Raw genomic sequence first — 24,076 nt, 5'->3', positions numbered from 1 at the left:
CAGATGTAAGGGGACAAATAGTATAAACCTCCATTCCCCATGAATTCCCCACTTAAGACACTGCTAAGCCACCTTCAAAGGTGTGCAAAGTCTTGGAGTCTTAAATATTCTGGAACTCCAAATGTGAGTTGAAAAAGCCCTCAACTATACATCTGTTAAGTAAAGGATCACAGTTATTAGTTACAAATGCTATCTACTTCTGAGTGGGCCATAGCATGCAGAAGCTCGATCAAAACTATCAAATTCATTAAAAGATAATTCACCTGGATATATGATGGACCCTATATGAACTCCAAGCACTCAAATTCTTCCAAAACCTACTGCAACAGCACGTCATCTTTTGTTCTCTGCACTACAATATCTAATCTGGGTTCAAACCACAAAAAAATTCCCCCATTCATACTCTGAACCCATTGTTCCGCTCAAACCATGTGAAAAAAGTATTAATCTACATATTAGAACAGGTGTTGTCTTTGTATGTTCAGGAAGTTCAAGGGCTGGTTTGCAGTCCTGAGGAGAAACAGTCTGCTTCAGGGGAAAATGCTGACATTTACTTACTGGTTTCCAAATTCAGATGCCACAAAGAGAAACCCTGTTTTCAGCACGCACATGGCAGCAGCAACAGGAACAGTGTCAAAGTACTTCAGTCGAATCTCTGTTACCTGAAAGCAGAGGAAGATGTGACCACACTAGCAAGTACTAGAGCTGTACATCTGTGATTTAATAAAACTTTAAAAAAAGCTGCATAGCTGTCCTCTCCAAAGGAAGGAAGCAAGAGAGCGGGCCAGGCTTAACCACATCAGTAGTTTGGGGCAGCAGGTTATAAGTCACAAAATCCAGAAGACTATTTTGAACCCAGAAGTCAGGCTGCCCGTTTTATTCTAAGACTTTCTGGCTTTGGTAACACTGAGTCAGTCTGGAAAAAAACAGCTGTGAAAATAGCAAGCTGTCTAACACGAAGAAATCTGCCTCACTGAACGCCAGCCATTCCCCAATACATGAAAAATTAGCTGTCCTGAGCAAACTCCTACATTCAATATGGTTGTAAGCTCTTGGTGAAACATCTAAGAACAATTTTAAACCACTTAAAGATGCAACACAATCATCCTTTGTACCAAATTTGACATGTTTAGATGGAGTAATTAACATTCAACATTTACTCCAACAAACCAGCTGATTCACTACAGCAGAGATCTTTTCATTGCAAAATACTAGGACAAGCAGCAGCAAGCCACTTCAAACTGCTACTTCAACTCATGGACCAGCTGTACGAAGTCAGCTACCTCACTTGCAAAAAGACTGATTGCAGCATGTAAATATTCAATTAAGAGATGAAACAGAGAGCACCTAATGTGATCAAGGGAAACGAAGTTCCCCAGAATTAGTTTTTAGAGTACCTTCTAGCAGGTTTGTGGACCACACTTTACAATACATCTTTTGAGTAAAGGACTGCCTGTAGAATTGCTACAATATGCCCAAGTGACTCTGCAGCATAGTTCTCACAGGATTTTGAAAACCTCATGCTGTGCCTCTATATGAGCAAACACAAGTCACTACTGTGGGTATAACTGTATTATAAATCACATAATACGTGTTACTGCACAGCTACACCCACAATATTAAGTACTTAGCACTTCAGAGAATTGAAATAATTGACTAAGGATTCTCCTCGAATGCTTCAGTTTTTCTTCATGTGATGCTTACCATGTCTTCATCTGTCTCCAGAGTAATTTTGAAGATGTCTCCTTGCTCTGTCTGGGCCAGAAAGAAGAACATGGACTTGGTCTTATGTGTGGCAGAGCAGACAAAAATCATACCTCTCTCTGGGTCATCCAAGTCATTCTGTTAAGAAAGAAAACAGAGGTCATTCATGGAATTATCTGGCAAGTACAGGTGTGATTTCACTGACTGAAGTACTTCCATTTCACAGGTGCCTTAAGAGCTGACAGACAGCATGTGAGGAGGCTTTTAACACGAAGCACACCCTCTCTGTTACACTTGTAGTTACCCTCAGTACATCTCTGCCCCAAAAGGAAATACATTTCTAAGATACTGTGCCTGAGCATAAAACCCCTCCTCCCCAAACAATTCTCATGTATCAAGGCCAAACACAGAGGAAAAGGGCTGCAATCCACACACAGCTGGTTCTGAGCACCTGAACCTTGGCAGGTGTTCAAAGCACTGTCAAAGCACACAATAATTTGCAAAACCAAAGGAGGAGAAAGCAGCCTCAGATGCAACAGAGCAGCTGTCAAATTCACCGGTGTAGAGGATGGCAGCCATGACTCACCATCTCACATAATCCTATCTCACACCGACAGCACTGCCCCAGTGGTGCCCGATCAGAGTCTTTGGAGTATCTCCAGCATAAATCTCAGAGAAGAGACATGAACCAAACTCATCACTTCAGGCTACGCCCACCTCCATCTTCCCTCACAGATAACATGCAGACAGTAAGGCAGACGGTAGGCCAACACACTTTCAACTTTTTTTTAACTTTAAAATCTCCCTGAACCTTTGACCTTGAAAGAAAATACCAAGCATTCATTTAGCACTGACAAAGGTAACCTCAGAAAAAGTGCAGGAATCCCAAAATTCTCACCCGTCTCCTGGGAATTGGGCATCTGATATCAGGCTGGTCACCAAAGTTTTTATAAGTAATATAGTTTTCAGAACAGATCAGCACTCCACTAGGTCCATCAGAACCACCAGGAACTGAAACACAAAAAAGAAATACTATGAGACAAGCCCATACCACGGATCTAACTTACTGCCTGCAGAACAGTTCTGTTTTCTTTAAAGCAACACAGTTTCCAGTGCTCTCAATCACCCTACATATACAAATCTGCTTTTACTGAAGGGGAAGACAGAAGACTGAGTACCGCTGCCTGTGTTGGCATGAGAACAGGGCAGATGGAACTCAAGAGACCAGGAAGGATGCAGCTTCAAACAAATTGCTTGTGTTTTATCCTTCCTGGCTTATCCTTGTCTAGAAAGCCACAACATGCCCAAAATACCACATTAGCAGCTTGTCAGTTAAACACAACCCTGGCATGGTTACTTTTTACTGGTTACTGGCGTGTTTGCTTGCCATCAATAAAACCCACCAGATGGTTTTCTGACATGTTTTTCATTCTTAAGAGTATGTATTTTTTAAATACTTCTATTGAGAAGCCAATGTAAAAATCATCAAAATAGCAGTAGCGGTCAGATCCAGCCCAGTATCTGGTGTCTGACAGCTGTCTGCGGAAGATGCAGGAAGAGCATACAAGGATGCTCCCCCAGTTTCGCTTCCTTTGTGCTTGGAAAGGAATCTGCACCGGTTCAGCAGTTTCCCAGGTCAAAGATATTAGACTGGCTTTTAGTACACTGATTCATTTACTGCCTTTTGAAGGCATATTAGCTGATGGACCCGTGCAAGAGCATACAACAGCACCTTTGTATTACCTACAAATATACACTTTTGCATCTGCTACCAGCTAATTTCAGTTATCATCACTTAGCTTCAGAATCCAGAGAACATCCAGAACACATTTAAAAGACGAGAGATCAGGACCACTTCCAAACCACAGCTGTATCTGTGAGTTCTTACATATTTTCATGGGTGAACCACCACTCGTTATCTGACTCCAAAGTCAATTAATTTACAGTAATGGCTCAGACGACCATCAAAACAACTTCTAAGATGTAAAGCACATTTCTGCTGTTCCCCTGGGGAACGGGAACCAAGTAGATCCACAGGAAAATGACTTAGTGTCCAGTACCTGTTATAAGGAAGTTGCCATGCTCTTCCAAGGGCTCACTGTATTTCCTAACAACATGGTTCAAACCCAAGTCCAGTTCATAAAATGTCAATGTCTGTTGTGTGTTGGCTGCTGCTTCTCCTGTTGGATCATTGTCTGCTTCCTAAAACAGAATGCATGAAGCTGTCTTTCAAGAAAGGCATTAGAGGAGCAAAGCTGACACATAGGGAAACAGCTTTGAATAACATTAGAATGAAATCCAAAAGAACTGCTGGAGGATGCACACAAAAAAGGATTCAGAGGTAGAAAATACGCCTATTTGCAGTTGAACAGCAAGAATTTAAGAAGAGTCACCGAGACAGAAGAGGTTTGCCTGTTCTGACTGAAGGCAAGACAAAAAGCAAGTAAGCTTGTGACAAATTAAAGTTGTCTCGGACAGCAAAAGCAGCCAATGTTCCCTGCCTCCACAGACAGATTCAGGACAGAAGAGGAACGACAAAGCACAAAAGACAGCAAAGGGAGATCAAGTTCTTCTCACCTCATAATCCATTTCCAGACAAGCAAACATGGGGTTTTCAAATCCTACATCGACTCCCACCACGTGGTAGACCAAGGTATTGGCCTTGTGGGCTTCCAGCGGGGAGGATATGGTGAGACGAGCAGCAGCATCTCTGTTCAAGATATACACCAACTTCTGCTTTTCAATAGCACCTGCAAGGAAAAGGACAACAGCACTTGCAGCACATCACCGGATGATCAAACCTGATCATACCTGCAGTCCAACACTGATACATAACTTAGCAAGAAGATGTCAGCATTACTTCTGAAGTTCACCATTGGTATTTATCTCTGTGCCACCAATTAACTTCCAATGTTTCATTTTAAACATTTTGGGCTGCAAGCACTAATGACAGCTCCGGCTCTTTAAAGCCAAAGCCTAACCCTTTGAGCTATGTTCATCTAGCCCAATATTCAATCTACAATGGCTACAGGCAGACCTACTCACTCATTCCACCACACAAGAGATGACAGACTGCAGGGAAGGAAAAAACAAATTGAAGAACTGAAAGGTGTTCCATCATTTAAAGCCATTTGGCAAGAAGACCTTTCCTTAGAAATATTTTAACTAAGAAAATGTACCCTTGCCTGATACACAGCATCCCTAACATTGCAGAGATCACTCAGCTATCAACGTGAATGGTACAACTGTGACTGTGCTACCTTCTCATCCATGAAAACAAGACTTGTTTGAAAGAAAACAATATCATTTATTCTTTTTCCTAATATAAAGAGGCACTGTTAAAACTACCGATCGTTGAAAGTCCCTGCTTGCAGCATGTAGGAAAGCAGCATTGCACAAAACTGGTTTCAGCAAGCTGAGAAAGTTCCTGTGCCACGTCACTAAGACATCGTGTAGTAAATCTTAGTAAAAAACAGAAACCCATCCAAGTGTCCTTCTACCTGTGAAGCCTTATCAGAAATGCATCTAGCTGTCTTCAGGATACATCTCAGAGAGGAGAGGTGAATTCCTAACACTGTTTCAAGGTTGCTGGAGCTGACTGACTACACTGTAGCACCACCGCCTGCAATCCCAGCCTCCCTAGCAGACATCATACTTCAGGGCTCTGCACACTGCTAAGCCAGCCAGCCTCTTTCCAAATTGTTTTGGCCCAGCATTAGAACTAATTTGTGCAATTCCATCAGCATCAAGGAACTATTCCGAATGCCTGCATTCTCCTTGACACATCCCATAGCTCAACCAACTGCCTGAGAAACACTTCCAGTTATACCTGGCAGAAACTCACTCCAAAATAAATATCCACAAGACAGGAGCAAATACCAAGGAGAAAACAAGCCGACAGACTGACTTACTGATCATGACGGCACGGCCCTTTGGGTCCACAGCCAAGTACTGGCCTGGAACGATTCTGCGACATCCACTCTTGCCAAAGGTTTCCTGATGAATCTTCTCAAACACATTCTTGGAGGGCTGGTACTCTAGAATAACGATGCGTCCCGAATCGCTGCCCACCACGATATAGTCTTTGGTCCCACCTGTCAGTCTGAAGGCCATGAGCGAGCGAATGACTCCAAACACTTCCACAGTCAGCAGGGTGTGAACCTTCCCTGTGTTGGGATCAGGGCGGAGTAACTCCAGGATCTTGCCCCGGGAAACAACAATTTCTTGTTGTTTGGTTCCTAAAGAACCCAAAGCGTTAAAGAGTTAGCAACAACACAGGAGAACATGCAAATTCAAGAAGCATTATAAGAAAGAAGATAAAACTTCACAACTACTAAATGCCAGAGTTCTAGGATTCCGGCCAGTGTTCTAGGATTCCCGCAGAGCAATACAAAACAACATACATTAGTGCCACTATCATTTAAGCACCTTTTAACAGACCAGGAAAGTGAACAAACTACTACCCAGATTATCAAGCCAAACTTCTTTTGATCTTTCCACAAGAGCTCAAGTAACATGCTCAAGAGCAAATGATAATATACCAGTGAAAAAATGCTATACTTAAGCAGACTAGCTTCAGCAACCAAACAAAATAAAACCCAAACACCTTTTCTCCTCTACTACACAAAAGAGCTCGGGAATGCTCTGAAAGAGCTGCAATGGGCATCAGTCTCAGCCCTCTTCTCCTCCATCTCCTCTCAACTGCCCTCACAGCCGAAATTTAGTCTTTGGTACAACATCTGGACTTTTGCTTATATGGATGACTTCCTCCTCTGTCACCCAGACCCTCGTCACCTTCAGTCAACTAGCAACTCTGTGTGCACTGTACTACACGAGTTAGGTGTACACATCAATTTGGACAAAAAGATGGCTGATCCGGTTTTAGACATCAAGTTCCTCGGGTACTGCATCACAGAGAAATCAATTGAAATCCCGCCAGAACAATGGGACAAATAAGAAAAGTCATCAAACAAATCAAACCTGGACATTAGTATGATTATAAGTTTAACACGTGATTAATAAGGAGAGTAGCTCTGTCATTCAGGCCGTTCACAGACTACCATACTTCCTTTGGCAAAACAAATGCCCCTGGAAAGCCAAAACCTCAACCAGCACCAGAATTGCAGTGGTCTCCAGAATGCTGGAAGCAAGGGCATTAATCATGCCCACGATGCGTGAAGGGAGCACAAAATTACCTGAGAAATTGCCATGGATAGCATAGCTAATGCCGGTGGCACGCTGTAGTGTCAAGTTGTAGAGAAACATGTTGCCAGCAGGTTCGCTTCACCTTATTGTAACTGCCAAGCCTGTAACAAGTAGAACAAAAATACACGCTTTGCAAAACCTTCCATACAGCACCGAGAGAACTGCTGCCCTCGTTTATCTGTGTATATTGCTTTACATTAGCAGACTAACTGCCACCCTGCTAAAGTTATTTGGTATTTATTAATACCAGGAGGCAAAGGCTCCCCAAGGACAAGCAGGCTGCCGAGCACCCGCGGAGCTCCCGACCACGGCGTGACTGACCAGGCCTGGCAGCTCATTTCTGCTCTTACACTTTTAGCTGTTCAGAATGCAAAACCGCGCCCACCCCCCCCCCCCCCACCCCCCAGAGGTGCCCTGCGCCCTTACACCTCCCTGAGCCGCGTGTCCCTTAAGCCGCCTCCAGCTGCTCGCAGCGAGCGCCCCTGCGGCTCCGAGCGCCCCCCCTTCCCCGGGGCTGCCGCGGGAGGGAGCCCCCGCTGCGCGCACCCGCAGCCCAGGGGCCGAGCCCTCCGCCGCCCCCAGCCCGCAGAGGCCCGGCCGGGCCACACGCCGGGCACGCTTCCCACGCTCCGCGGGCAGCAGGACCGCACGCCCCGGGCCCTGGCGCCAAGCAACGCCCGGCCCGGCCCAGCCGCCGCCGCCGGGCTAGGCCCCAAGGGGCCCGCGGCTCTCCGGCCGCTCCCCCCCTCAAAATGGCAGCCTGTACGGCGCCTCCTCAGCCGAGGGGCCGGCGCGGCGCGGCGGGGCCGCCCTTACCGTACGGATGGCGGCGGATGCTGCTCCTGCCTACGCGGGCGCGGCGCCGGGCCCCTCCGCCATGAGCCCCGCGCCTGCGCGCTGCCTGCTGCCCTCCCGCGCCTCTTCGCGGGGGCCTTCCGTGAGGCCCGGCGCGCGCTCGCCGAGCGGCGAGAAGGGGCTGCCCGAGGAGGCGCCTGGATGGCCACGGCTCAGTGGCAGCCGCTCTCCGCAACCGAGAGCCTCCGAAATAAACCTCAGCAGCGTAGAAGCGCCGGGGGAGCGTGAGTGGCCCCGCTGCCGGGCGGAGCCGAGGGGCAGCATCGCTCAGGCACCGCTGCGGGCAGCCCGGGCAGCCCTGCCGGCCGTACCGCCCGCGTCAGCTGCACCCCAAGATGGCGGCGGCCACGGCACCGGGCCCGAGGGGGCCGGGGGCAGAGGGCGGCGGCTCGGCCGCCTCTGCCCTCTCCATGGAACGGATTCAGTCGCTCACCGACCTGGCGGACCTGGAGGCCGCCTACAGCCGACTGTGTGAGGAGGAGGTGTGTGGGGGCGGGCCCGGGAGGGGGCGGGCTGGGGCGGCCCGGGGGGTGCGGGACCCCGGCCCGCTCTGCGGTGACAGGGAGCGCGGGCGCCTTGCTGTCACGGCTCCTCTCGTCCTCCGGATCCTTTTCAGAGATAGTAAATAGGGGCTGAACCGTCCCTGGGCGCGGTGGGGGCCGGTGTCGCCCCCGTGGAGCGGGTGTCCCGAGCGGGGGGCTGTCGCAGGGCAGGGCCGTGCGCTGTGAGCTCAGCCAGGGGAGGGCTTTGAGGATTATCAGGTTTAAAACTTGTGCGACGAGGTTTGGGTAACTGATGCTTTCAAATGGCAAAAGTATAAAAATTTATAGGATTAAAATAGGAGCTTAGAAAGGATTTACTTGTCATAGGAGCTTTTGAAAGCGCTATCAGTTCTTGGTTTGGATGTGGGGTCTGTGGTATGCTGCTGGTCTGGAGGGGAGCTGAAATCTCACAAAACTTCCTTCATCCTTTCTTTTCAGAAAGTCGTGCAGGAAGAGCTGGATGCCCTCCTGGAACAGCAAAGTACTACAGAGAGCAAGATGGTTGCGCTTCATCGCATGGGGTTAGCGATCTCCTCACTTCTTTCTGATTCTGCACACTGTGCAGTACTTCGCTGCTTACGGTGTGACATGACAATTCGTTTCAGTGTTGTGAGGGAAGCACTTTAATTCTCAGAAAATGTTAGACTTTAAATCAGTTTGTGGAAGAGAACAGTTGGATTCTCATCCCCGGGTACCCAGTTCCCAGCAGCACTAACAGAGGGAACTGCTGTGTCTGCACACTGACACATTTTGGCATAGGCTGAGTGGTTCTTTGGAGGTCTCACCCCAGAGATTGTCAGGTTTGGGCATCAATGCTTGGATCAGATGTCTTGTGTCAGGGTGTTTACAGGTGCAGGCAAATATTACTGGTTTTTTGTGGTGAGCTTGCACAGGCAGTCTGGAAAAGGATCTTAAGTGGCCTCAGGTCTAGTAGAAGCTTTGAGCACAAGTTTACAGACTTCCATCTTCCACTTCAGAAGTGGAGAGTATCATAAAGCCTCAGTGGCTCATTCATTCCCTGTCTGGTAGTTGTTAGTCTGTCTGCAGCCTCTTCCAAAGCAGTCGGTTTGATTTTGATGCTCTGCTGCTGTAGGAGAGGCATGAAATGACAGATAATGTTGCTGACAGGAGCAGTTGGGTTTGGAGAAAGAACCATCCTGCTATTGCAGACCATCTGACTGCTTAATATTTGCAGCTCATGTTCAATTCACTTGTCTTCCCAGCCCTAATCTGCAGCTCATCGAGGGGGATGCCCAGCAGCTGGCAGGGATGATCACCTTCACCTGTAACCTGGCTGAGAACGTCAGCAGTAAAGTCCGCCAGCTTGACCTTGCCAAGGTGACTGGACTGAGGGGGTGTTTGGGACCTGTCACTGCCAAGCCATATTCTGTCTGCTCGTGTGCTCACAGCACGCTGCTTTGTTTTTTATTTTAGCAGTATCTAGCGTTGCTAGGTAGTGGTATTTTGCTGGGCTCCTGGATATTGCAGGGTACAAGAATAAGTAATGCTTATGCTATTCCACATAGCAACTGGTTCTCCAGCATTCCCTTCTGTCCACGCAGCTCCTAGTAGAATATGGTGAATAAGCCGACTAGTCTTCATTAGCACCCTTTTGTCAACTATTGCAGTGCTGAGAACAGTAGAGATGGTCATTGTCACCCAAGACTGATCAGGAACCCTGGCTGTTGTATTCTTTGTACAGAGACAGGCTAAGAGGCATCAAGTCCCAGTGCTCAGCTCAGCTGCTCAAATCAAAACAGAGAATGTGTGGTTGTATCTCTGGTCTCTGCCTGCTTGTTAAAGCAGAGTATGGCTTCTGAGTTCAATTTGAGTTTTGGCAAATGCTGTTCCTCTTCCAGAACCATTGGTTTAACGATTTTTTTAAGTAGTTTGGGGGTTCTGCTTACATAGTTGTTTATTGTGTAGAGAAGTATCACTTCTGTTTATTCCTTTTTTCCCCCTCCACAGTATTCTTGTAGTTCTCATTCCCTGATTCAGCCCGCAGCAGAAAGCCTTACTGGTTGCCTTTCTTGCAGAATCGTCTCTATCAGGCCATTCAGAGAGCTGATGACATCCTTGACCTGAAGTTCTGCATGGATGGAGTTCAAACAGCCCTGCGAAATGAAGATTATGAACAAGCGGCAGCTCATATTCATCGCTATCTGTCTCTAGACAAATCAGTGATTGAGCTCAGTCGTCAGGGCAAAGAAGGTAAGTACTGTTCATGAGGATAAGTCACCTTTCCAGTAAATAACTAGAGGCTGCATGATTTCCCATGATAGATAGCCTCAGCCCAATAGACAAAGCAGAAGATCTAATGCTAGCCAAAGATCTTGGTATGTTATAGGGTAACGTAGAGATGAATTTTTGAAGTGTTATTAGGTTTGAATTACCAGTAATTGAAAGGAGAGTTCCTGGCACACAGCTTTAATAATATTTCAGGTGCTAACTAGGTGAAGGACAAAATGTTCAGGACAAAAGAAGTGAGAGAGAAGGCTTTGTCAGGGAGAACTGTTTCAGTGTTATGGTGTGCTACCAAGCAGAGCAACTAGAAATGAAGGAGTAAATTGCCCGATCCCTAAAATGTCCCAAATGATGTGTTCAGGTCCTTCATGCAAGACCACGACATCAGCTGTGTGTACATCACACACGTACCTATCTATCTTTGCCTGTGAGGGAATTCCAGTGTGTCTTCTGCCTTCTGACCCTACAGCTGCACAGTGTTGATCTCTCTCCTGGGGAAAAAAAAGTAGCCCTTAATACAGTACTAACATTGTGCTGTCTTTTTTCCCTTTTTTTCCTGTCTTTTTGACCAGGGGGCATAATTGATGCTAACCTGAAGCTCCTGCAGGAAGCAGAGCAGCGCCTGAAGACAATTGTCACAGAGAAATTTGACACAGCTATGAAGCAGGGAGACCTGCCCCAGGTGGAACGGTTCTTCAAGATCTTTCCTCTCCTAGGCTTACATGAAGAGGGGCTGAGCAAGTTCTCAGAGTACCTCTGCAAGCAGGTAACAGGTTCTGTGAAACATACTGTGACCTGTTTAGTCTAGGGGAAAGCAAAACCCAGCCTCTGTCAACAGATGTTGTGAAAGGAGATCTTGGCTCTGGCTGTTTAATCTTAGAATTATAAATCAGCACTGGCCTTAGTTCCTCTCTCTCTCCCTGCATTTTGCATCCTGGGATGGGATTTGTGGTCTCTGAATACAGATCCTGCTGGCTGGCTTTTCCTGTGTCCTGCTCTTTGTGCTTGTTTTTTGCTCTTCTGGAAAGAGAAGAACAGGTTTCTGCCTCTCCTTGATCCTTGAATTTTCCACAAGAGAGGAAAGGATCTCTGTTCAAAGGAGGAACAACAGCAATAGCTCTTGCAATGGGAAGGCCAGCAAAAGCTCTGTGGGGCTCTACGGGACAAAGAACATCTTTGAGTGTTACCAGCTGACTGGTCCTGTTGTCATGCAGGTGGCCAACAAAGCAGAAGAGAACCTGCAGCTGGTGATGGGGACAGACATGAGTGACCGTCGAGCTGCTGTCATCTTTGCAGACACCCTGACACTCCTCTTTGAAGGTAATCTTCCTTTCCTCTGCTGGTGGATTGAAAATAGCCAGTGATGAGATCATTTTAAATGCTTTTAATTTTAGCTCCAGGAGGTCACAAGATGTCTCCTTCCCCTTTGAGCTATGGGAGTGTCACGCTAGAGGGACAGGGACACAACTAATAGACTTTTTCGTGGGCAGGAAGAGGCTATTACAATAAGCAAGCTTTTCTGCATACAGATTGCACAAGCACGAAGTGGATTTGCAAAGGATTTGTTGGCTTCCTTCAGGAATCAGACTCTTCCTGTTCTCTGCATCCTCAAAACAAACGGGTATTACCTGAAGGTTTCTTGAGACGTGCAGCTCTTGGGAAAGACAAATCGGATCCCTCAGGACTGAGAAGCTGTTGATGCCTCCAGGCCTGGCTCTTCAAGGAGCACTACAGGAGCCTGAAAGCAGAGAGGGAGGGGAGAGGGGAATATGACTGCTCTGTGGGAACGTTGCCACTGACAGTAATTGGGATCCCATGGTGATTAACCATCTTCCCTATTAAGTCTACTATAATTCCAGACTGCACTGCTGCCAGGTCACTCTCCCAGCCTGGCAGCCTTGCTGCTATTGAAGGTCCTTAGAGCTGCCGAGGCTTTCTTGGCAGTAGCCTCAAAAGAGGGGGAGCGTTGCTAACTGTTGGAGTGGAGAGTTTGTGAGAAGAAAGCAATATTGTAGAGATACACTCCAAGGAGATCTTGCCTTCACTAACGCTTGCTCTCTTGAGCGTCTGTGTGACAGATAAGAGCAGAGCTTTCCCTAGGCTGATTTTCTTAGCGCTGCTTTTCTCTTGTAACCTGGCAGGTGCTGAGAGCTGAGACTGGGTTTAGATGGCAGTTAGGTGCCCTGCTAGGATTAGCTTGTGCGGCTTTCTCCTGTGGAAGCTTCATACCTTGTATCTTGCTGGGTAGGGGGGCAGCTGGCACACATTGCATGGCAGGAGCTCTCTTTAGAAAGAGAGATGGCTTCTACTCCAGATTTGCACTGCGGCCTTGCAAGAAACAGCAGAGAGGATGAAAGGTATCACAGAGAGAAGATGCCATGGAACAAGGGGTGGTAGTGACAGGCCTTCAGTGAGGTACTAGAGTGGCTGGACAGTCTAAACTTTATCTGGGGAGTGAATGATCCCCTGTTAGGTCCTGTCTGTGGATCTGTGTAGCTCTGCTCCGGGTCCAGACTGAGCAGAAACTCCTGCCTGAGTCTCTCTTGTGCTTCCCCTCTCCCTGCAGGGATTGCTCGCATTGTGGAGACCCACCAGCCCATTGTGGAGACCTACTATGGTCCAGGGAGGCTGTACACCCTCATCAAGCACCTGCAAGTGGAGTGCGACCGGCAGGTGGAGAAAGTGGTGGACAAGTTCATCAAAGAGAGGGACTATCACAGGCAGGTAAGAAGGGCGTGATGCTGCCTGACACAGCCAACTGCAGCCTCTGTCCAGCTCCGTGGGGCTTCGACTGCCATAGAGGCAGCAAAGTTTGCCTTTGCATATTGAGAGAAATCTTGCTTTTCTCCATATTTGCTCTGATGGCTGAAGGGGTCCAGCCTGTAGCTATCCCTCCTGCTGCAGAGGATTCATTTGGAGCATGGTAAATGGGCCCTGGGCACATGATTCTTTGCTCTGCAGGTCTGTAGGGTGCTTTCAGTAGACGTTCCCCACTGTTTTGCTTGTGCTTCTGTCTGTTAGATGCAGGGCTGCTGTAACTGTGTCATGGTCACATACCTTGGTGCTTCTGTCAGGGTTCCCATCCCACCTCCCTTCCTGGCAGGCTGAGCTCTGTCTTGGAGGAGGAGGTGGAGAACTGATGCAGTTCCCTTCTCTGGCACTGCTTCCTGCAAAGCATTCTTGTCACCCCTCCTGAGTAAGCACGGGAAGGGTGACACCTCTTTAGGCTGCAGCAGGAGAAGCGGCTGTTAACTCCAAGTCATCAGCAAAGCCTTTGATGACTCTCCCTTTTTTTTGTGATTGCAGTTCCAGCAAGTTCAGAATAGCATGATGAGAAGTTCTTCTGCAGAGAAGATTGAACCAAGGTACAAACAAAACCTCTTTTTGTAGTCTAACCTTTCATTCTTGAGCTGTTATTAACACTACTTAGCATTTAGATAACTCTTCCGGTCTTCCAGAGGCTTTGTGGCTACTAAAGCATAAAAGCCAATTGTTAGGTGCCCTTCACTGCCCTTTTATATAGGCAGCTTCTGTGGTGGTGCTATATTTTGCTTACTCATTACTTTTAAGGATTGGCCCTAAACGTTGCTGAAGGGCTGGCAGTACCACTGCACACGGAGGACTGAGGCTTCAGTTGCCTGTGCCTGCTGCCTTTTGATGGTCAGAGTACAGTCCTTGGAGCCCACAAAACGGAGCAGCTCCCTGGACAGATAATTTGCAACAATCAGGAATAAGCCCTTAGGTCTTATTTAATCTGTACTGCTGCTGCAGCAACTCTGTAAGATCAGTTTCTTGCCGATGAACTGAAGTGCTTTCAGTTTCCCTCCTTAAGAATTTGCATAGCCCTTAAGTAAGGCCATTTGAAAGTGCACCCAGCCCTTCTGTCATTGTGTGACTTCTAAACATGCCTAGAAAGAAAACTTGTGTTCCTCAAGCAAGATCTGTCTGTGAGCCTGCATGACTAATTATTTCTGCAGTAATACAGAGATCCACTTACTATTTGCTCCGAGTAACTGTGCATGCATCCCAGGTTTTCTGAGCTTTTGCTTTTTCATCTATAAAATAAAGATAATGGTTCCTTGTCCCACTCGTGTGTTGTGAGGCTTTGAGCAGGATTTGTAAAGTTCTTTTGAGCACACTGGTGAAAAAAGCTGATGATGTGACAGCCTTTTTTTTTTTTATTTTTCATAGTCATCTCTGAGCCAAACACTGTGTTCTGCATTGCCACACGCTTTGTTGCTCTCACGTTTCCTGAGCTGTTGAGCTTAAGCAGATTCTTCATCATTTTCAGAGAAACACATGAATCTATGCATAAAAGCACATATAAGGAGATGGCAGGCACCAGGCATTTGTAATGCTGGCCAGGCAGGGCTCACAGAATCTTAGCAAAACTGCGGTAGGAAAGGACTGCTGAGGGTCTCTAGTCCAACCTCCCACTCAAAACAGGGCTAATTCTGAAGTTATACCGGGTTGCTTAGAGTCATGCAGTCCTTACTGCTGTGATTTTTAATGTGGTTGTTCTCACATCTACGAGGAAAAAATAAGCTGCTCTGTAATGTTTTTTCAGAACATTTTGATTGTATGTGCATTCTTTGCTCATACCAGTTATTCTGCTGAGCTTTGCGACTTGACAGCACAGATGGAAAGGGGAAGTATTGATCTCATAGTAAGAGAACAGGGAACATGCTACTCAACTGAGTTAAATTAAATTAAAGGAGTGCCTTTCCTTTTGTAGTCTCACTACCTTGGTTCTTGCTATGTTCCTTCCAGGGAACTTGACCCTATTTTAACAGAAGTCACTCTGATGAACGCCCGCAGTGAGCTCTACTTGAGGTTCATCAAGAGACGAATAATATCTGATTTTGAGGTGGGAGACTCCATGGCCTCAGAGGAGGTAAAGCAAGGTAATAACTCGAGTACTAATGCTTGCAGGCTCTCTACTTCTTGCAGCCAGAAGTGGAGATGGAATCTGAGTTAGTGGCAGAGCAGAGTGACTTGGGATCTGCAAAGATGCTTTGGGAGCACGCTGTGGAAGTGGATTGTGTAGCCTGGCCTCCCCAAATCTGTTTTCAGCATTGGTTGTTCCTCAAACAGGGAAGCCAACACTAGGAATGACTGCAGAGCATAGTAAACAAGGTCCCTGAAGAAAGGGAAAGCCCTTTGGTCACTGCAGGCACAGATCCTTACGGTGGAGGCCACAGGGAAAACAGGCTCAGGGTTTTGGTACTCCATGGAGCTCTGGAAGTCACTTGTCACCTGCGAAAGTCAGCAGAGCAATTTCAGTACCACGGTTGAGGCCTGTGATTTATTGAAGGTTGGGCTTTGCCAGCTGTGTGTCCTTTGAGTGCCCATGAGACAGGCAGCAAGGGGATTAGGTGGAACTGCTTTCCAGCACTTGATCCCTGCTGACGGTTCTCTTTTGCGTTCTGTAGAGCATCAAAAATACTTGGATAAGCTCCTCAACAACTGTCTGCTGAGCCGCACCATGCAGGAGCTCATTGGCTACTACATCACCATGGAGGAATACTTCATGAGGGAGACAGTCAACAAGGTAAGGCTCAGACAGCGACAGCCTGCGCTCGCTGCCAGCGGCTGAGACCTCTGTGTGTGCTCCGCAGTCCTCTGCTGAGCATCCCTGGGGAAGGGGATGTGTACGTGGCAGCTCTGCAGTTGTTGGGAAGGTCTTCTCTTTCCCTTGGCCTTGAAAAGCAAGTGGTTGTTTCTGACCTTTGACTCCAGACATACCCCTGAGTATCTTCCAGAGACAGATCTTCGAGGTCCATGGGCTATTGAAATCTAGGATGAGTGGTGCCAGCCCACACGCAGCACGGTTCAGCTCAGGGTGAAACGGGCAGGCTGGCAGTTTGGTGTCGCAGCACTGCTCTGAGGGGGCACCTTGGCTCGCTGAGCTCAGGGCACTGACACAGTTTTCTTTGCAGGCTGTTGCCATGGACAGCTACGAGAAGGGCCAGCTCACCTCCAGCATGGTGGATGATGTGTTTTATATAGTGAAGAAGTGCATTGGGCGCGCTCTGTCCAGCTCCAGCATAGACTGCCTCTGTGCCATGATCAACCACTCCACCACCGAGCTGGAGTCTGACTTCAGGTAATGAAGATACACCAGGTTCAGTGTAACTTACCCCTAAGTCACATTCTGCAAACAGTGTTTGCTGTCAGATGGCCTTCCTTGTGTTCTTTGCCTTTGAACCTCTGGTTTGTCATCCCCATGGAAGATGCTCATAGGAAGCAGTGGCAGGTGTGGTGTGGGAAGCTGGAGCTGGGTGTGCTTTTCTCACAGTGGTGGTCACCTGCAGGACAAACAGAAGAAGGAACCTCATGGCTCAAAATCCCTACAAGACCAAGTCACAACATAGCATTGGAGTGCTACCCTGTTTGATGGTACACACTCACCCCTAATTGTTCTCTGGGTTCCCTGTGAGATTGCTCAGTAACTTGAATTTGGGGTGAGCCTGCAGAAGTGATGCTCCTGTTTTTCATCCTAATTTGGGAATGGGAACTATGACTAAAGACAGCAGACAGATGCAGGCAGGATTTTTGGGAAAGCTCAGAAAGTGAGTGGCTGTGTTTTTCTTTCAGCCTTATGTCCTTTAGATGCTGTCGTAGGATATTTGCCAGCTGTCTTTTTTTTTTTTTTTTTTTTTTTTTCCCTGTGAAGTTCCACTTAACTTGTTCAGGTCACAGCTCAGCCAGAGTGCTGTCCCCTGTCACAGAGCACAACTCTGCTGTGGCTTGCAGTATTTGCTCTGAGCCCTGGTATATTCTGCTTGCTCCATAGGGAAGTTTTGTACAACAAGCTGAAGCAGGGCTTTCCAGCCACAACCTTCCAGGACTTCCAGAGAGGGGTGACCAGTGCCGTGAACATCATGCACAGCAGCCTGCAGCAGGGCAAGTTTGATACCAAAGGCATTGAAAGCACCGATGAGGCCAAGCAGTCCTTTCTGGTGGGTTTGGTGGCTGTTCAGGTGTAGAATGAGTTGGGTTGAGGGGAAAGACAATGCCGGGGGGGGGGAGGCTCTTGGGAACAGGATTGATGACAACTGTCACATGTTCAGAGAACCTGAAAACCTGTTTAGGTGCGGTGGGTGGCCTGACGTTGGATGTCTGGTATATGCTTCTGTATATGCTCACCTCATGTTTGTAGGGCTTCCACAGCAGGTCTGTGCAAGTAAGATCCTGTGACTGCCCCTTAGGCTGCTGCAGTGATGCTTCCCTCCAGGCTGGGGGAGACTCTGCTCTTTTGAGCTGTGCATCAATCCTGCTCTCCACGGGCTCTGCACAGAGGTGGTGGGAGAACATCTCATCCGCACCTTCCCCTAGACAGAAAAGTTTCCTGGCCCACGCTCAGGGTTCCTTCATTCTTGCTTATCAGATCATAGACTTTCTGCTAGAGCAGTGCTGTCCGCTCTGCCTGGCCTGCGAGGTCCACCTGTTGCCTTCTCCTAACAGCACTGCTGCAACACTGCACACTTGAACAGGCCAGGACATGGTAGTGAGCATTAGAGACCCCTGGGAGAGCATTTGAAAGGCCGTTGTTCTGTCTTCCGCAGCATAATGCATCATTCCCCATGGTGGGATGCTGTATAGACCTTGTATTGTGGAAAAGACCTTGCTGGGAGAGCAGCTCTGGGTCTGCTCTCCCCTTCCAGCCAGCCCTGCTGTTTGAGCAGACCTTTGGGCAGAGACTCTGAGAGCACTGGAGAGGCGCTGGCTCACCTGACTTGTCCCCCTCTCTGTAAGTTGCTGTGAACACCCAGTGATGAAGAGGTTCCTAGGGACTTTCACTGTACAAGGGGAGAAGGCAACAGAAGGAGCAGGAGGGACCAAACTCTTCCATTTCATTAAATTCTTGGTCACGGGTTTATGCATTTCTTGAAATAAAGTGCCTAAAATGTCAGTTCTCCCACTGGAATTCCTCATTCATTTGTCAGCTTGCCTCATTTCCCTGTCTGCACAAACCCCAGCCTTATACTGACGTTTAGTTCAGCCTCAGCAGGCAGAGAAGAGCCTGCTCAGGGAAGAACAGATACTCATTTGGCAGGAGGTGTGCTAATTCCTCCTGCCTAGATATGAACAGCTTCCTGCCTCCCCTGCTTCTCTGGACACAGCGTATAAACCATCACCTGCAGCCACTCCTGGTCTGTTGTTCCTCATGGCACTGTCACAGAAAGTTAGGGCTACATCCTGTCTTCCACCCATCACCCACAAGTGGGGCTTTGCTGCAACATCGTGGACAGAATGATGAGGAAAAGAAGTGGAGTAAACCATCTCAAACTTTGTGCTAGCTGCAGGTTCAGCACATGTGCTCAGTTACTGTCATTCAGCTTCATGCAGCTCCATGAACCTGCAGTGCTTTGATTGCACTGTAGCACCTCTGTCCTTTAAATATTTGCATTTCAGGCTGTGCTGTCAGCAGGGCACCGAGGAGTAAATGGAGTAAACATATGGACTTGGGGCTGAGGTGCTGGGAAATTGCAATGAATTCCACTTGGGTTTGTTTGTTTGTTTGTTTGTTTTTTTTCTCCCAGGTGACCTTAAACAATGTGGAAGTCTGCAGTGAAAACATCATGACTCTAAAGAAGACTTTGGAGGTATGGTCTGGATTCTTTACTGTTTTTTCTGTAATCAAATTGTAATATCCTCCCTTCAGGGGGGTCAAGTAAACCATCTGGACTTTGCTATGCCCAAATTCCTTAGGTGTTTGCCCTCCAGCCTTAGGAAAGCAATTTTGAGCTGGCAGAGCAATGTCCGGCTGATAGTAGCAGCTGGAAATACCAGTTCCTCCAGCTTGACCAACCTGGCACAGGCGGGGAAGCAGTGGGATAACCTGTATCACTGAGAGGTTGTGGTTCCCTGGTGCTGAACTAGATGGCCCGGGGCTTCCTTCCTCCCTGTCCTCTCCCCAGCTGGAGCCAGCAGCCTCCGCCTTCACAGGGGCAAGAGTTCGGCGCCTGTCCTAGTCTGCAAGCCTGCTGCTGGGCAGCCAGAGCTCAGCAACACAAAGGGACAGAGACTGCCCGGGTTATTAACTTGCAACTTGCTTGTGGATCTCTTCCCTGCAGAGTGACTGCAGCAAACTGCTTAGCCAAGGCTTCGGGGGTGAGCAAGCGCAGGCCAAGATTGACAGCTGCCTCTCTGACATGGCTGCTGTCTCCAGCAAATTTCGTGACCTGCTGCAGGTGAGTGCCTGGCTGTTACTGCTGGCCTCCAGCACTGGCTGGCATCTTCAGGGAGAGCTCAGGCAGGAATCATTTGAGCACATCTGACTCAGGAGTGCAGGGCAGGGGTGCAGGACGGAGTAAATCAGCCAGCTTTGAGGCGTGGAAATGGATCCATCCCGTTTGCACAGCTGCACCAGCTGGTGGCTGCCTAAAAAGCAATGGAAGCAGCTGCAGAGCCAGAAGGAACGTGGCTCCATTTGTCTTCACTCAGCACAGAGTTGCAGTTGGTTCAGCATTTTCAGGAGAAGAAATATTAATAGCTTTTCCCTTGCCTCCATTCTCCCTCGTGGCACGGCACGTTGTCAAATTGTCCAGAGCCTCACTAGGTAATGCTGAAGACAAGCTGCTGGTAGAGAAGAACTGCTCTTCTCTTGGGTTTCTCCTCCTTTTCCAGATGGAAATACTCCCTGGCATGGGGCAGAAGGCTCTCTGGCTAAATCCGCTGTCTCCTGTGGCATGCTTGGGCCTGTTGCCTTAAAAGTTCACAGTCTGGCAGGGAGAGGAGCAGGAAGACCTAATACCTTCTGTGGAAAGAAACCAAGCAAAAAGAGAATATTTTGAACCAGGTTTGCCATCGGCTTTGTACTGCACAGAGGGGCCAGGCTGTTTTCATTTGGCTTTGCAGTTCCCTGCAGCCAGATGCCTTCTGACCAGTATTGCCAGCAAACCCTCTTGAGGCTTGTGGTCAGTATCAAAACCAAAACAGCTCATCAGTAAGGGGTAAAACTCTCCAGTCTAGCTCTAGTGCAGTATTAAAACTGGCTGCAAAGCAATCAAGAGGCTGAGAAGCAAGCTCCTGCGCTGCCTGAGTCACACACACACACATAGAATTTGCTTTGGAAAAGGACAATTGCCAGCAGGGCCCTGCTCAGAAATGCCAATTTTAGTTAAAAACTTCCATCAAATGCCAGGCAGTATCAGTACCTGAATAGTTTCATGCTGGGTGAGCTTTCTTGACATCTTGCTGAGCCAAATGGGGGTGGTTGGCAGGAGAGGACTTTCAGAGAGCTCTCTAGCATCGAAGCGGACAGAACAGCCTTTGCTGACAACCTGCTGCTCAGGGGAGATGGCGTGTGCTGGGGTTATGATTAATTCAGAGAACTAACTGTGGTTACAGCTTTTATCCTCCTTTTAGCTTCTCCTACTGAGTTAAGCTGCACTGGAGGTGGGAGGCATCAGTCAAGTCCAATCACAGTGTCCTCCTGGCTGGTGCTGAGTGGGAAAGCTGGTGTTTGTGTCCTTTCCTGATGCGAGCTGAACGCCCCTTTCCTGCCAGGAAAACCCTGGAGCTGTGTGGGCAGGGGTGGAGGAAACATGAGCCCTTCAGACCAGGCTGCAAGGCAGCACAGCAGCAGCTTCTGGGCCAGTGTCCTTCCTCTTCTTGTCATCGTGCTGTCCTCAGAGCCCTCCAGCACCAGAGGAGCATGGGATCTGGGACTTCTGGGTTCAGTTTCCTGTGCAAGTCTGTGGGTCGGTTTCCCCAGCTTGTGGTGGGGATGGCAGGCAGCATCAGGACAGCCTGGTTGTGAAGGCTGGGTGCCGTCGGACATCAGCTGTGCTCAGTCACTCTCCTCTCCTCCTGTCCCCTCAGGAAGGTCTCAGTGAGCTGAACAGCACAGCCATCAAACCCCAGGTGAAGCCCTGGATCAACCTCTTCCTCTCTGTCTCCCACAACATCGAGGAGGTAAGGCTCAGCTTTCTCTGCTCCTGGCCATACCTCTGCATCGTCCCTCTGCTCAGCAGCACAGTCAGAGCAAATGCCATCTCATTCTTCTCCGTTCTCCACTGTTTCCTCGGCACAGAGCAACAGTAAAATACCCAGAACTTGCTCTGAGCCTGAAAGGGGTGTTTGGCTGGAGGGGACCTTCAGAAAACAGGAGTGCAGCGCTGCCCGCGGGGGGACCTTCCTTCCTGTCCCCCCGGCCCCTCACTGCTGTTCACGGCAGGATGCATAAACAACCTTTCTTGTTTTCCACTGTCAGGAGGAGTTCAGCGACTATGAAGCTAACGACCCCTGGGTCCAGCAGTTCATTGTCAATCTGGAACAGCAGATGACAGAGTTCAAGGTGAGAGGGAGGGACGTGGCAGCCTGCCAGGCTTTGGCCAGACCTTCACGTGGCATCTCCCAGCATTTTCCCTGCTCAGGGGAACGGCGGACAGAGATGTCCTCTGGTGCCTTGCAGGGCTCTTGGAGATCCCGTCACCCCCTTCTCCTGCAGTTCTCAAAGCCCCACGCAGCTGGATCGCTTCTGCGGCGCTCCCCACTTGCCGAGCCTGCGAGTCATGGGTCTTTATTTGAAAGCTCTTACAGGCTTGGCTTTTGTAGACCTCTGCTCAGTTGTTCCTGACAAGAATGACACAGGTTTCTGCTTCCAGGCTGGGCTGTCTCCAGTGATTTACGATACCCTCACTGGTCTTATGACCAGTCTCATAGCCATTGAACTGGAGAAAGTGCTGCTCAAATCCACCTTCAGCAGGGTAAGCAAAACATTATCCTCTGCCCTGCAGTCTGGCTTGACTGCAAACCCTCAGGGAGGAGATGGGGCAGGGCAGAAGCAAACATTGCCCTCAAAGGAGCTCTGCCACTGCTGGTGGCCAGCCCAGGGCGACCTCCGCATGCGCAGGGAGAAAGTGTGGTTTGTGATGGGGCTGGGAAGAGCTTGTGTCAGTGCGGGGGCTGGCTTTTCAGGTGGGTCTAAACATAAGCCACTTTAACCTGCGTAACTGGAACCTTCCTGCTCAGAGACCCTCCCCCTGTAAGTTTTGTTAATTGTGTGTGTTTGGCACAAACCTTGGGCCTGTGTGGAGAGTTCACAGAGCTCCCTCGGTCCCCACAGCTCGGTGGTCTGCAGTTTGACAAGGAGCTGAGGTCTCTCATAGCCTATCTCACCACAGTCACCACCTGGACGATCCGTGACAAGTTTGCCCGGCTTTCCCAGATGGCCACCATCCTCAATCTGGAAAGGGTGAGCTGCACTTTGCTTTTAGTTTTTAGGGGATTGCTGGAGCCCCAGCTGGACTCCGCATGGATTTACTGGGCTTCTCCAGATGTTGTCACAGCTATGGGGTACAGAGGAGCTGGAAAAGTTGCCCCATGCCTGATGGGCGTTCGCCTGCAGGGCGTTAGGAGCAGGAAATACCTGTAGCTGGAGTTTGAACTCACCCGTGAGGGCCGGCGGTGCTGAGTTGTCTCCTGAAGCTCTCTTCCTTCTCCAGGTGACGGAGATCCTGGATTACTGGGGCCCAAACTCGGGCCCGCTGACCTGGCGCCTTACTCCAGCCGAGGTGCGGCAGGTGCTGGCTCTCCGCATCGACTTCCGCAGTGAGGACATCAAGCGGCTGCGCCTGTAGTTGGTTGGTGCTTGGGCCAGCACCATGCTGGAGGTGACAGTGGGAAGGCTGCAGCCCTGGCGCCTGCCCAGGTCCTGCCTGGCTGTTAGACGGTGTGGGGATGGGGTGATGTCTGCCCTTCTGCTCATTCCTTGGAGCAAAGGGCTTTCCTGGGCCTGGGAAGAAGAGCTGCCGTCCTTCGGTGGGAGCAGAAACAAGGCAGCAGCAGGGCAGTCTCTCACGTTGAGAGCAGCATGACACTACGCTAGTCTGAGGGATGAGTTTGTGCTCACTCACAGCTCCTTTCGCTCTGCTGCAGGTCAAGAAAGTGGGGGGCTGTTGTGGTGTGGCTCAAATACTGGGCTGCAGCGAGCACTCTGTGCTGCTGGCCACAGTTGTGTCCCTTCTGTGCCACCAGTTTAAGGGTCAGCTGCTGGACTCCTACAAACCCTGAGCCGTGGCTCTCTCCTGGTCCGAGGGGGACCATTCTGTTGAAGGGAAAAGGAATGGTTTCCTTTTGGGAAGGGTGCTTGGGAAATCCCTAGAAAGCTGCTGTAGGAAGCGGGGCTGGCTCATATACCCTGTACAGCTACTCTGTAAATAAACCTCGCCTGGCTGAGCAGCAGCCTTGGGTGGTGGGTGTGTGGCTGTGGGCCCGGAGGGAGGTGGGCGACAAGAGCTATGCACCATTTCTCCTCTTCTACCCTGTGCCACGGTATCAAGGGCATCTTCCTGCCCCGCTCCGCCCCCCGCCCCTGCTGGCATTGGCACATCGTGAGTACAAACGCCCCTGAGACAGGACCTGGTGCCAGCCCACTGCGTGACTGCCTGCCTCCTGCTGCAGCGCTCCCCCCGGCCCCCAGCAGCCAGGGCTGGGGGGCCATGACCAGCCCCTGCACGCGGGGTCTGCCATTCTCAACTCCTGCAAGAGCTTTGCCCCCACACTGCTGGCCCCCT

The 24,076-nt window shown here is 49.3% G+C and overlaps 2 protein-coding genes, 1 long non-coding RNA gene and 1 other non-coding gene across 9 annotated transcripts in view; 1 reads left to right on the top strand and 3 right to left on the bottom strand.

Annotated features, from left to right (window-relative positions):
* SF3B3 (splicing factor 3b subunit 3) overlaps positions 1-7,846 on the bottom strand; it is a 30,629-nt gene extending 22,783 nt beyond the window's left edge. The window contains exons 1-8 of the mRNA XM_040615281.1: positions 7,726-7,846; positions 6,900-7,010; positions 5,616-5,942; positions 4,282-4,454; positions 3,765-3,906; positions 2,603-2,715; positions 1,705-1,842; positions 559-662 (exon numbers count right to left, since the gene is read on the bottom strand). Coding sequence (XP_040471215.1) covers positions 559-662; positions 1,705-1,842; positions 2,603-2,715; positions 3,765-3,906; positions 4,282-4,454; positions 5,616-5,942; positions 6,900-6,969 — 1,067 coding nt within the window. The 5' untranslated portion in view covers positions 6,970-7,010; positions 7,726-7,846. The remainder of the gene's footprint in view (positions 1-558; positions 663-1,704; positions 1,843-2,602; positions 2,716-3,764; positions 3,907-4,281; positions 4,455-5,615; positions 5,943-6,899; positions 7,011-7,725) is intronic.
* LOC121098167 lies at positions 2,335-2,414 on the bottom strand. Its single transcript, XR_005831194.1, has one exon. It is a non-coding gene; the product is annotated as a small nucleolar RNA SNORD111 (small nucleolar RNA).
* A 112-nt stretch (positions 7,847-7,958) lies between the features above and the next one.
* COG4 (component of oligomeric golgi complex 4) lies at positions 7,959-23,738 on the top strand. 4 transcript variants are annotated; one of them, XM_040615285.1, is made up of 19 exons: positions 7,959-8,246; positions 8,745-8,827; positions 9,530-9,644; positions 10,343-10,517; positions 11,123-11,316; positions 11,765-11,870; positions 13,117-13,274; positions 13,857-13,915; positions 15,321-15,454; positions 15,983-16,101; positions 16,490-16,656; positions 17,347-17,512; positions 19,097-19,159; positions 19,631-19,747; positions 21,381-21,473; positions 21,772-21,855; positions 22,166-22,267; positions 22,685-22,755; positions 23,006-23,115. In XM_040615285.1, the coding sequence occupies exons 1-19, from the start codon at positions 8,100-8,102 to the stop codon at positions 23,007-23,009; spliced, it is 2,157 nt and encodes a 718-aa protein (XP_040471219.1). In that variant the 5' UTR covers positions 7,959-8,099; the 3' UTR covers positions 23,010-23,115. The 4 variants fall into 4 exon arrangements, with proteins under 4 accessions (XP_040471219.1, XP_040471218.1, XP_040471221.1 ...); XM_040615284.1 differs by having other exon boundaries at positions 8,054-8,246; positions 22,627-22,755; positions 23,006-23,738; XM_040615287.1 differs by having other exon boundaries at positions 8,129-8,235; positions 22,627-22,755; positions 23,006-23,738.
* LOC121097881 lies at positions 10,334-23,038 on the bottom strand. Of its 3 annotated transcripts, none has more exons than XR_005831112.1 (5): positions 22,953-23,038; positions 16,691-16,858; positions 12,179-12,288; positions 10,962-11,041; positions 10,334-10,420 (listed from the first exon to the last, which is right to left on the bottom strand). It is a non-coding gene; the product is annotated as an uncharacterized LOC121097881 (long non-coding RNA). The 3 variants fall into 3 exon arrangements; XR_005831111.1 differs by lacking the exon at positions 22,953-23,038 and adding an exon at positions 20,714-21,108; XR_005831110.1 differs by lacking the exon at positions 22,953-23,038 and adding an exon at positions 17,700-18,234.
* Positions 23,739-24,076: the final 338 nt, after the last annotated feature.

This window comes from Falco naumanni, chromosome 15, assembly GCF_017639655.2.
Source record: "Falco naumanni isolate bFalNau1 chromosome 15, bFalNau1.pat, whole genome shotgun sequence".
In the NCBI taxonomy this organism is placed as follows: Eukaryota; Metazoa; Chordata; class Aves; order Falconiformes; family Falconidae; genus Falco; species Falco naumanni.
Note: the sequence above shows the minus strand (reverse complement) of the source record. Positions and strands in the feature narration are given on the sequence as shown.

Bases quoted from the DNA above. Each gene is read 5' to 3' on its own strand.
- COG4 (XM_040615284.1), top strand. From the start codon at position 8,100: ATGGCGGCGGCCACGGCACCGGGCCCGAGGGGGCCGGGGGCAGAGGGC. The intron at 16,102-16,489 runs GTAAGGCTCAGA...TTTTCTTTGCAG, and splicing joins TGAGGGAGACAGTCAACAAG to GCTGTTGCCATGGACAGCTA. The intron at 22,268-22,626 runs GTAAGCAAAACA...CGGTCCCCACAG, and splicing joins TCAAATCCACCTTCAGCAGG to CTCGGTGGTCTGCAGTTTGA.